The following is a 13,476-nucleotide window of genomic DNA, read 5'->3' as shown; positions in this document are numbered from 1 at the left end:
GGGGGATGTAAGCAATATATAACCCAGGGGCCGGGCAAGGACCGAGAACTCGCATTTAAATGGCTCCCAGCTACACATCAAGACGAGTGTGTGTTCGATCAGCAGCGTTACTGTGTGGTCTGTCAAGGTTCTTCACATTCATCCATCCCTTGGTCCACTCTCGTTCTCTTCCGACCCCGACTCCATCAGGTTTGTGAGGCCTACGGAGTCTCATTTTAGCGAGTTGGCTTTCTTTCTAGTCGTGGCTCTTTCTCCATTCGATTGTCACATAAAGCCTATAGACTATGTATTAGGGTGACATTAAACCGGCCAGCAAAGGAATTAATAATGAATAAAAATGACAACATTAACCTCTATGAGATTATAGATTGTCAGAAGTACAACACTCTATTTGTGAAGGAATTATGTGGATGGCACATGCTAGTTTATTTTACGGTGCTGTTTCATTTTATAGTTACATGAACTAAGCTGCTTTGCGTATGATAATTAAACTTTGATCCTTTATAAAATATTGTCTATGAAAATTATCCCTTCACAACAATGAAATTGGGCTTTATGCATTTTTAATTCACCAATTAGCTTTGTTAATACTGTACGATATTTGGGTCAGTTCAAACATACATTCAGTGTCACAGGAAGGGGATGCGTAGCGAGACAGTAAAGGCACACTTGGTCCACCCCACCATGAAGTCTAAAGAATTTAGAAAAAATGTTTGTGACAACAAATATTTCATAGACTGGGGGGGGGGGGTGTCTTCCGGAAATGAGTGTAACGATATAATACCTCGTAATAAAATGTGTGTTGCGATGTTACCTAGAAACAGTACCTTGAGAGCTGTATGCGATGGTCATCCATGAATACTTCACATCACAGCCTGCACGCTTGCTAGATAACATCGCGTCACACATTTAATTGAAACATACATTTATGTTCATTCGTTTTTCCCACAGCGAAATTTAATCAACTTTTTACATTTTTGGAAAGGCAGATGGCCCGGGTTTTAGCCAGACTAGGTCGGAAGTCTCTTCAGCTTATCCCAGGTATTTCTGAGGTCACTGGAGCTACCCAGACTCATTTTGGTGGTCGGTGGTTTAAGGCCGGATGCCCTTTCTGACGCCATGTGATATTTGAGATAAAAATTACTATCCAGGATCAACCAGGATTCGAACCCCGACTCTTAAGGTGGACTATGCTAATCATGCAACTAACTAATCTGACTCAATGCCAAGGTTACCTTTACCTTCAATCCTCCAAAGGCTTTCATGGTCTTACGATGCAAGGAAGGGAAGTCAAAGCCCCATCATTCGTCTGGTATGAAAATGAGGAAGCACAGAAAACCATCTTCAACGCTACCGGTGGTAGCATTCGAACTCACTATATCCCTAATGCAAGCACACAGCTGCGCGGCCCTAACAGCACGGCCAATTCGCCCGGTGTATTTATTATTATTATTATTGCCGCCTCCGTGGTGTAGTGGTTAGTGTGATTAGCTGCCCCCCCCCTGGAGGCCCGGGTTCGATTCCCGGCTCTGCCACGAAATTTGAATAGTGGTAGGGGGGCTAGAATGGGGTCCACTTAGCTTCGGGAGTTCAACTGAGTAGACGGGGGTTTGATTCCCTCCTCAGCCGTCTTCGAAGTGGTTTTCCATAGTTTCCCACTTCTCCACCAGGCAAATGCCGGGATGGCACCTAACTTATGGCCACGGCCGCTTCCTCCCCTCTTCCTTATCTATCCCTTCCAATCTTCCTATCCTCCCTTAAGGCCCCTGTTCAGCATAGCAGGTGAGGCCGCCTGGGCGAGGTAGTGGTCATCCTTGCCAGTTGTATTCTACGACCCAAGACTGACGCTCCATGATACTGTTCTTGAGGGGGTAGATGTGGGATCCCTCGCTGAGACCGAGGGAGTATACAACTCTGGAGTGTAGGGGGATTAAGAAACGAAGAAATAATAATAATAATAATAATAATAATAATAATAATAATAATAATAATAATAATAATAATAATAATAATAATAATAATAATAACAATAATAATAATAATAATAATAATAATAATAATAATAATAATCACGGTCACTCCATGTAATATTTGTGCTGGAGAAAGCGGAGGCGGGACAGGTTTTTCTCCGGGTAGTCCGGTTTTCTGTCATCTTTCATTCCAGCAACACTCTCCAATATCACTTCATTTCATCTGTCAGTCATTAATCATTGCCCCAGAGGAGTGAGACAGGCTTCGGCAGCCGTCGAAATTCCTATCCTTGCCGCTAGATGGGACTTCATTCATTTCATTTCTGACCCGGTCGAAATGACTGGAAGCAGGCTTTAGACTTTCATTATTATTATTATTATTATTATTATTATTATTATTATTATTATTATTATTATTATTCTTGCGTTCCGGCCTTCTAAGGACCACGATACAATTTCAATTGTTCCTCCTTAGTTCTTTCCTTTTCTTCCAGTATTCTTTCATTGTTTCACTGTGTTTCTTTTTCCTGTCTTCAGTCCACTTTGTGCCTGTTTTCTTTTCCTTCCTCCCTTGGAATCCTTCCATTTGTAAGACTTTCTTCCTAAAAATCTTTCTTTCCAATAATTCTTCTTCTCGTATGTTGTTCCTTTCCAGGTCTTTCTTGACTTCTTGAATCCAGGTGGTAGTTGATTATTATTATTATTATTATTCGTGGCAGAGCCGGGAATCGAACCCGGGCATCATATTATCAAATTTTGTGCAGATACCTCCAGTACTGAGGCATCATAGTCCATTCATTCCTTATAACAACTACTGTGTGTAAAATAATAAATGCCTCTGTATCTGATGCATCAGAGAGGTGATACCAAGTACAAAGTTCTTTCCGTCACGAAAAAAAGTTTTAGTCAGGTTCAAGAAGTTTTCAAAGGCAAATGTAATCAGTTAACTAACTGGCAGTCTAATATACTCTCGAGATTAAACTAATGACGCTAGAAAGACCAGGTTGAACAAATACTGGCCATGGGATATTCAGTTCAGTGGATACTGTCTAGACCGCACACTGATCGGAACATAATGTCAGCCACGCATGTAGGGACGGATTACTCTGCCATTGTGTCCCATCGGAACAAAAGGAGTTGTGGACAAATAAAAAAGAGCCATGTTGACCGCAATTAACGCGATAATAACGTCGTCATACAACAACCTGAATTATGATTATGTTTTCCATAATGAAGTATATGGAATGAAACAATAATGATTGACCAAGTTCTTTAATATTTGGTGCGCGAGAAAACCGTACGTTTCTTTTGAATACAAAACACAAACTAACGCATTGGTGCGGTAAGAATATTCTACAATAGGTGTAATTTGATTGATGTCAATGGGTTCTACAAGTATACAGCAAAAAGAATTCAAATAGTGAAATTTTGAGAAAAACCTTTCTTTTTTTCGTAAAATACTATAATAGATGAACAAAAGTGGCTTGAAAATGATCGAATACGAATTAAACAGAATAGAGAGGCTTGCAAGAATTCCAAAAGTAAAAAAAAAGGCGCCCATGTCGATCATCGAAAGGGAGCGTTTGAAATCAAGGTGGGCAAACCTCGTGAGGCGAGTTCCGTGCTCCAGTAGCACATCCACTGCCACATTCGAACAAAATAGTTCGGAATTATGATGTGTAAAGTTTATTAAGAAGTTTATTAAGAAATAAAATGAAAACAATAACATCTCAAAGGCATACTGAACAGATGCCTTATTTCGACAATACACATCACGTGGTGCGTATTGTTTGCTGCTCTGGTCCAAACACAGCACCGTTTGAATTCTGGGGTTGGTATGACCCAAATATTTTGCAACATTCCTTTCTCATTTATGGCTGCACTCACTTGACGATTGGTTAAATAATAAATCTCATAATTTTGTACTCAATGTAAAACGTGTACCGCAACAGTTAATAAATACTGTTTCTAACTCCAGATCTGAGTCATTTAGATTATTGTGTTAAGAATATTTTTTTTACGATTTGATTTACGTCGCACCGACACAGATAGGTCTTATGGCAACGGTGGGATAGTAAAGGCCTAGCAGTGGGAAGGAAGCGGCCGTGGCCTTAATTAAGGTACAACCCTAGGATTTTCATGGTGTGAGAATTGGAAACCACGGAAAACCATCTTCAGTGCTACCGAAAGCGGGGTTCGAACCCACTATCTCCCGGATGCAAGCTCACAGCCGCGCGCATTTAACCGCACGGCCAACTCTCCCGGTTGTTAAGAAAGAAAGTAAACGAATTAATTTCCCACCTTGCCTCGTCTTGAATATGAGGAGTATATATTGCAGTTCCCAAATTTTTAACATGGTTCAGAATAAAAAATTTATATAATTTCTGATTCAGGTAACATGGCCATTATACATAATCAAAAATACATATCTGGTCCGAAATTACCCTTTTAAAAATAAATTAACCCTGAAAAGAACAAGTAAGTTGGTATTCTAACCTATTACAGCATAAGCATGGTCCGTGTTAGGCTGTATTGGACATTTCCGCATACTATTTAAGCGTGAATACCTCTATGTGGGTTGACGAGTGAAATGCTACGATATATTTTGAACCTACAGACTGAGTGTTTACCAGATACACATATCTCAGGCCACGGTTAATTTTGCTCGTGTTGTTTCGTAACTACCGTTTCCATGAAGTCCTCCGAAAGATCCACATTAGCACTGTGAACATTATCGTCGATATTCTTCAGTGCCGTAGACGATTGGCTGGTATCAGAAGTCCAATCGTGAAACGCCTGACGACATGGTGCAGCACTACACCTGCGCTATGGTGGTTGCCTATGCACCCTGCTCCATTGAGTCAACACCCAGAACCTCCGTGGGATCTGTCAGTTTGTATGTATAATTATTGACCTTGGCCTCATCACTGTGGACTTGTCTTTCTTTTGTGGGAGAATGGAGCATAGACCACCGATAGATTCCCGTAAGAGTAAACCACCTCACAAACCAGAATGAAAATTTGCGCGGTGTATAGAATAGACGCAGTGACGAATCGGCCATGTCAAAAGTGATCTTTATGAATTCGATCGGTGAATTTCTTCCTAAAAGACAAGCCGAGCTCAGGAAAGACTTCGGTGGCAGTCATGAAAGGAATAAAGTAGTGCAGCCGGGCACTTAAGGAAGCTTATTTACTGAAATCTGTGCGATGTGGGTTCCACGTGAAATGTGTGACAATAATTTGGTGCAGCGCGTTTCTATTTGCGATTCCTTATTGCGACACCCACACAAGGATGATTCTCTGGAACGGCCGGAGACAGGCAATGAAAAATGGATAGCATATGACAATGCAGTATGCGAAAGGACTGTGCAAGAAAGGTGAGCCACATGTATCAGTTCCGAAACAAGATGATCATCCCAGCAAGCTTATGGCGTGCATTTGGCAAGACTGGAAGATAATTCTGTACTTTGAATTTATTACGACTGGTGAGGCCATCGATTCCGAAAATTACCATTCAAAGTTGGAGGGACTGAATGTCGCCATTCAGTATAAAAGACCTGAATTGGTAAAGACTAAAGGATTCATATTCTATCACGACGTCACACCACAGATGTCAGTACAGCAGGATCAAAGTGGAACAGTTCATCAACCAGAAATACCCTCCATGTTTACAAAAAATGTTACTCTATAGCCTGAAAAATATGCCGATTCCCTGGGGTGGATGACCTTGTGTACCATGTTCTGCTTCATCGAAAACCCATAGCCGAGGATGTTCGGCAACTGCTCTGTCGCACGTGTGCCGCGGGTGGCATTGTTTGCTGGCATTATTGGGTTGTTGAAAGGAAGCGAAGAAGTGAGCGAAGTTCTCACGCTCGGCTTTACGGTGTGCCTAACACTCGCTAACCACATTGTCCTCTCGTCTCGATGCCCTCTGTCATCCGAAAGCTTTTTAATATCAATATTAGATACAACAGAAGAAGAAATAGTGGATTCACTCGCACCGTGCGCGGTCTTCTTCGTTCTCACGCTCAGCTTTACGGCGTGGTCGACACTCGCCTGCCACATTGTCTCTTCGCCTCGATGGTCATCCGAACGCCCTTTCATTGGTTTCCTCTTGGCTTTTTGGGTGATAATCTTCGTCATTTTTAATTCTGTCGTCAAATTTTACTTCATAAATGCACCGTTTGCTTGTTTCAACGTTTAGTCTATTATGCTTTAAAGGAGTGTTCATTTCCTTTCAAGAGACACTTAGATAATCAAAATTGACTCCGTAAGTATATCCGATAATTAAAAAATTGACATGGCGCACTGTAGTCGGCGCCATTTAGTTTTTTTTCGCTGCACTATGATGTCATCATAAGCGGATGTGATAGTAATGTCATCTCGTCTTCTACGATCATTTAGGTCTACATTGTGCAGTTTCTGAAGTATAAGCGTTGAACACGGCGAGCTGAAACGCGTTGCGGGTTATTGTCGTACTGACTCCCATGTAATGGACGTACACTATTCCAATTCTACCAGTTACCGTATTATGAACTAAAAACAAATACAGCACAGGGGATGAGATCCGGTTGAAAAGGTGGCTGTGGTTTGAATTCCGGGCAATGCATACGAGATCTGTTCTGATTACACGTAAAACTGGAGGGACCTTGGCCATGCTCGCTTGAAAATATTGCAGAAAATAAGGCCCTACTTCTTCTTCCACCCCGTTGTTTGGTTGCAGGTGCATCTGGCGCTTTTTTACAGCTGAATGCCTTTTCTGACGTCAATCCCATGCGCGAGTGTGTGTGTGTGTTTCTCTGGTGGATTGAAGTGTGGTGTGTTGTGAGTAAATGAAGAGACATTTTTCGGAACAATCACAAACACCAGTCGCGGAGTTACACGCGCTTATAATCCCTGACCCGTTCATAAATCGAACCCGAAGCCCTTTGAACCGAAGGCCTCCGCACTGACTATTTAGTCAAGGCACCCGACGAAGTAAGAACACATATAAATATAAAATAGAGCTACTAACTGGTGTCCATCTCTAGACCTTAGAAGCTGGCATGTAATCAACAACAAGCAACATCCTGACTACACATAGCCAATGCAGAGAAAGTAATTTAACATGCAATTTAAATTCTTTCATTAGAAATTCCTTTAAATTTTAATTAAAAGCTTTACCACTCGTTAATCTAAAACGCTACATTTAAAGCACTCACTGCACGCGACAACAGCAATGCGATAAGTCCCTGGTCATAGAGTGCCATGTGGAACACAGAAGATAATACTTGTCCATGTGGAACACGAATGGCAACTCCTGTACATATTCATTCTGTAAAGCTTGGATATCGTAAATTGTATCTTTTTCAAATCCATATTGCTAATGGAATGAACTTCTGCGCCTATACGGTCGTCTAGTTCATTTGTTTTGGAACAGAACTGTGCTTATTTTAACGACACAGGACTTTCAAGTAATCGCTCTCAGTATTTGACATACTACTACTACTACTACTACTACTACTACTACTACCACTACTACTACTACTACTACTACTACTACTACTACTACTACTACTACGTAAAATGGATGTACTAGAAAGAAGAAACATATCGTATTTTTTATCATATATGTCTTGTTTTGGTCGTATCTTCTTATGGGTAAACTATTGCACGTGCATGGTTCGCAGAAATTAAGATAAGCTATGCGATACTATCGTATGTGTAAAGAGAAAGTAGCGATGAAGTATGGTAAGTGGTCATGCGATAGTTCAAGCTTACGCCGTCCGCCGTACTTCTTATCGTATTGGCCCTTTCGATAGCTACGATGGTCAGAACTGTCAATACGACCTGTCTTAAAATTAGCAAAGTATGTGCCACAGTAGCTTCTTTCTGATCTCCTTTAAACTACTGTCTACTTCTGACGTCCAGAATTAACAAAACCTGTCGATAGTTGGCAACATTTGTTCTTGACCTGGTATCAGTTGGTAGTTCCCACACCTTCGGGCTCTGGCCCTCCGAGCTCAGGAGGCATTAAACTGTCTATTCATTGCCGTTGTAGTAGGACGTTGTTCTGAAAAATTAGTAAAACCCGGTGGGTGGAACAAAATAGGTTGGACGGAACAGAATAGCTTAGGCGAGGAAAGGCCACAGCTCTGCATTCGGGTAGGGATGTACAGAATTGTTCTTCCGTGGGTTTCTATTCTCATGCAATGAGGCGAATGCAGAGACAGTTCCTTTCATAGCCCATGGCCGCTACCCATCTAACCCTTTTCCCAAATCACTGCTACAGATATTCTGGCCTAAGAGAGGCCGTCACCGTTTAAAAGCACCGCCGTACCCCTTCAGGGACGGTAGATTCCCGAAGCACAGACTATACCAGATGTAACACAATTCAATATTAAAATTTCGACGGGTAATAGAAGATATTCAAAATTGTTTTATTAAATAACCATTGGTTGGACATTGGTAACTGAGGGACATTTTAACGAGATTGCATTATTTTTTCAATTGCAATCGTGTACAAGAACTGTTCAAAATACAGAAATACAAGCTCGTTCTCACCCAAATTAGCGCTCTTTAAAAACCTTGTGTATTACAGTAGAAGACTGCAATTTTGAACATATTTTGAGAAGGGGTTGCAATTAAATTGAAATCTATTGCAAATCGTAAGAATTTGGAATGACAAATTTAAAGAACATAAATATCGCCAAAATCTTGGGGAGAAAAAATACAACGGTGTTGAAATTAATTGCCTGGCAGTTGCAGGCGATAATGCTACACTTTGAGAGAGTCTGACAAATGCAACAACACACATAAAACTCTTGAAAAAATAACCAACCAAACAGGTTTGAGAATCTCTGTAGTAAAAACGAAATCTATTACAAATATAAAAAGGCGCTTCAACATGTTTGACAACACACATTGTTCGAATAGATAAAGTAAAGAAATTCAAATACCTGGGAGAAAAAATTCAAGGAAATGCTTTAGAAAAATATGCTGTAGAAGGAAGATGGAAACAGTGTATGGCATCACTAAGAATTTTTACAACAAGAATGTTTATCGAAAAATCAAAATTAAGGCACTAAAATAAAGCGGTGAAACCAGAATATCTTTACGCAAGTGAACGACTAGTTTTGTACTATAATTTAGTTAAACTGGAATAAATAGAAAGAAGAATCATGAGAAAAATTCTAGATCCAGTGAAAATAACAGAACAATGGAAATTAAGAAGTAATAAGCAAATACACGAGAACATAGCAATATAACAGAAACAATAGGAAAAAAGAGACTGCTGCGTTTTTTGGACATATCTATAGAATGGATGACAACAGTTTAACAAAAGGGAAGTTTAAAAATGGAAGGATTCTAAGGAAGAATGAAAAGGGAACCCGGTCCAAAGTAGTCTGAGAAGAGAGGAATAAATTAATGCTAAAGGAATACTGAAAGGAACGGAAGAGGAAAGAACAATCAATAATGAATTGAAATTGACATGTGGTCCCTAGAATACCTCATTGTAAAGAAGAAGATTCTGAAACTTAAGTAGGCCAATATACTCTGTAAGCTATCTAGTATCATTTCAATACCTTTATAGGCTTTGTATGCGTTTTATTTCATTATTAATTATTTTAAACTTATCAGGTTCCTTTTCTTGTAGATTTGTTCTGTGTTCCATCATGTGTATAGTATCCTTCCCTTTTTTCGATCATATTCTTCTTTATTCAGAATTTTTAACCTGCAAACACACATAAGGAATGGAGATCCCCAAAGCTATCAATGTAGAAGCCCATCTCCCTGATGAATCTCGGAATTAGACGTGCCTTCCGGAGGCTGAGATGAAATAGATGTAGAGCAACATGAATTGATACGGAGGGAGACGTCGTCATGTGAAGTCGTGCAATTTACACTTTTTTATTTCCATACTCGTTTTTGTTTATTTCATCTCACGTTCCGTTTATTCAGTCATTGTCTTTATCCTTTTTTGTCTACTAAACCCCTCTCCAAGCTCCCTGTGTTTAATGTACTTCGTATACTTGTTTTGTGCTCTGGTGTTATGATTGTTATTTGAAGTGCGAGAACTACAAGGTAACCATCCTCTCTAAACATGAATCAGGGGAAATCTGGAAGGGTGATGTTATCGGTAAAAGAAAAACAAGCCGTCTTGACCGCGTGTGCTTCCTCCAATACTCGTACTTGATGAGGTTTAATCCGAACTTAAACAGTAGAACATGTTGTCTTTACATGCCTGTAATCGTAATGTAACGATACGCAAGAGCGAACAAACAGAAGAATAATAGAAATGTAATTGGAACTCTCATTTCAATATCACAGTTCGTAATCAAATACACGATTTCCTCACTATCTCGTCATGTAGTCTGCTTCGGCGGCTATTAATTAACAAGCGTGGTGCAGTTAACTCAATTATTGGCTGTTCTACAGTAGGTAGTAAATCTCTCCGTCATATGTTTCCATTATGTATCCATACACCAGTGAAATATATTGTCTCTATCTGTCAGCATCCAAACACGTCAGAATAGTTTATATTGTCTTGTAGATCACATTTGTCATAGATGTCTTCAACTTCTACACTACAAAATTAAAATGTTACTGTCTGATGTCCACATATAAAGGGTGAACCTGAAATCCGCCGACAAACGTGTGGAGGTTGTTAAGGGATACATTCTGAGTATAAAGGTATAAGGGACCCGTGGTATCCGGTGGCCTATTACAGAGTAATAATATACTGTAATTGAAAATGAAAACCTACAACCTGTTTTCCAGTCAGTGACCGGGTCAGGGATGTAATGAATGAATCATATATAGGCAATTATTACGATGGGGTCGCCACTCCCAAAGTGATATATTAATGGATGATAGGTGCTACGAAATGAGAATAGAGAGTGTTGCTGGAATGAAAGATGACAGGGAAAACCGGAGTACCCGGAGAAAAACCTGTCCCGCCTCCGCTTTGTCCAGCACAAATCTCACATGGGGTGACCGGGATTTGAACCACGGTATCCAGCGGTGAGAGGCCGACGCGCTGCCGTCTGAGCCACGGAGGCTCTAATATACTGTAATTATGATTTGATAATAATTTGAGGATATTAGGTCGCGTAATGTTAATAATCTGCTGACGCGTCTCGATCTTGCCACCAGGGTCGTCTTCAGAGCAATAACAAATAAGGTACTGGCAACTCTCACTCGAGAGACCCAGTTAGAAATGTAGTTCATTCCAGGGCCTTCAGAGTCACTGAGAAAGATGTTGACGAGTTATCTATGGTATATATAGCTGTCACCGTTGTTAAAATTATTCAGGTGTTTAGAAATTTCTATCGACTCACGAATGATTTTAGGTATAAAATGTTTCTCTTTATAAATGACAGAAGTTACATCAAAAACGATATGATGGTCATTATGTATGGCATGTTCTGCCACAGCAGACTTCTCTGGCTGGCAAAGACGTAAGTGCCTGCGATGTTCTTTAACCCTTGTTGCTACTTTCCTACATGTTTGGCCAACATAAGCCGATCCACAGGAGCAAGGAATCATATATATTCCAGCGCAGTTTAAACCAATCGCTAGAAACAGAACCTGAGCCTCACAAACTCTACACCATGGAGCTGGAAGTAGTATATAACAATCAGATCTACGTCTTAGAAGAAAGTTCTTTTGTACTTACCGGCGTCGTGCAAGACGTCGAATCGCTTGTCGGCGGTGACGCGGCTCTCGCCCGCCGTCAGAACCCTCCTGCTGTGTCTCTCGCGGTCTTCCTTCTTCCACATGACCGTGTTGTCCCCCACATCGCGGACCACACACGTGATGAGAGCGTCGTCACCTTCGTACACGTGCACCGGGTGTGTGAGACTGTCCCTGATGCTCGGAAGACCTGCTGGAGAAACACACAATAACAGAAATGATAACCCAATTCGTCAAATTGCATGATATAAAACCAAAATATTATCACATAAAACACACAACATAAACAATAGCTTCAGTCAAGATATGCTCCTTTATATTTGCCCTTTACTGGGTTATCTGTTGGTGTCCTTTTTCGTATGTAGCCATCACGGTTCTTCATGGAGGAAATCTAAAAATTGCTATTTTGCTTTACGTCGCACCGACACAGATAGGTCTTATGGCGACGATGGGACGGGAAAGGCCTAGGAATGGGACGGAAGCGGCCGTGGCCTTAATTAAGGTACAGCCCCAGTATTTGCCTGGTGTGAAAATGGGAAACCACGGAAAACTACCTTCAGGGCTGCCGACAGTGGGATTCGAACCCACTATCTCCCGGATGCGATCTAAAAATTAAAGGAAAAAGTAAGCTAAAGTTATGGAGTAAACATGAGGATATTTTCGCTAATACAAATAAATATTGGAAAAAGTTAATAATTATAATGCTAGGGGCTTTACGTCGCACCGACACAGATAGGTCTTATGGCGACGATGGGATAGGAAAGGCCTAGGAGTTGGAAGGAAGCGGCCGTGGCCTTAATTAAGGTACAGCCCCAGCATTTGCCTGGTGTGAAAATGGGAAACCACGGAAAACCATCTTCAGGGCTGCCGATAGTGGGATTCGAACCTACTATCTCCCGGATGCAAGCTCACAGCCACGCGCCTCTACGCGCACGGCCAACTCGCCCGGTAAGTTAATAATTAACTACCGCAATTGCAACGTCATCTGGTTAACAGAATAGACATAATCTCCACCTCGCGGTAGGGGAAGTTAACAATCCCTCCTTAAATCCTGCACGATTCAATCTGCTCCGCCGTATCTGGTGTAGTTTTAACCATTTAAGATGTGGAGTGGGAAGAAATACTGCTACTCTATACAGTTGGGGATAGTTAACTTCCCCTTTCTATGAGTGCGGAAAACAACAAAACACATTGTGCTAGACTATCCACTTCGTGCCTTCCCTGGAAGCGTGGAGGACCTTCACTCAAAAGCGCTTGAAGCAGTGCAATGGATACAAAATCTAGATCTCCTTCTATAGTCCAATCCGAAGTGATGTAAATGTTGACAGTAATGAGAAGTTATTTGTATCTTCTGTTGCAGAGTTAATGCTAACCATAATACAGTGTTTCGATTATATTTTTTTTACTTCTAAGTACAGCATTTCTTGTAACAATTTTCTACTTTTCTTCATAATTAGTTACTTTCTATTAATTTTGTTAGTCTGTTAAACTCATATTCTACTATTATTTAATTTATTGTTACTTTGTAATTTCTGAAGGTTGTCATGCAAGTATTATACGCTAAATAAATACATAAGATAAATAAATTGAACTGCTTAGCACCAATCGTTCAAATAGAAGTGCAGTAACATAAATAGACCAGCCTTTGTACCTGGAGGTGTGAAACAGTGAGTAAGTGAGGGACTGGTAGAGAGGCTTAGAGTCACTCGAACGGATTATTGGAAATTATTGTTGGATCAACATGGCTGGTTAACTGGTTAAACGAGAACATTTGCGGATGATGAGGAATTATGTATGGTTTATTATTATTATTATTTTATCTATTAATGTTT

The 13,476-nt window shown here is 40.5% G+C and overlaps 1 protein-coding gene across 1 annotated transcript in view; it reads right to left on the bottom strand.

The window, feature by feature from the left end:
• Window positions 1-11,745, bottom strand: part of LOC136882127 (Ig-like and fibronectin type-III domain-containing protein 2) — a 159,877-nt gene extending 148,132 nt beyond the window's left edge. Inside the window, exon 1 of the mRNA XM_068225671.1 lies at window positions 11,628-11,745. Coding sequence (XP_068081772.1) covers window positions 11,628-11,730 — 103 coding nt within the window. The 5' untranslated portion in view covers window positions 11,731-11,745. The remainder of the gene's footprint in view (window positions 1-11,627) is intronic.
• Between the last annotated feature and the right edge of the window lie 1,731 nt (window positions 11,746-13,476).

This window comes from Anabrus simplex, chromosome 1 (genome assembly GCF_040414725.1).
Source record: "Anabrus simplex isolate iqAnaSimp1 chromosome 1, ASM4041472v1, whole genome shotgun sequence".
Taxonomy (NCBI): domain Eukaryota; kingdom Metazoa; phylum Arthropoda; class Insecta; order Orthoptera; family Tettigoniidae; genus Anabrus; species Anabrus simplex.
Note: the sequence above shows the minus strand (reverse complement) of the source record. Positions and strands in the feature narration are given on the sequence as shown.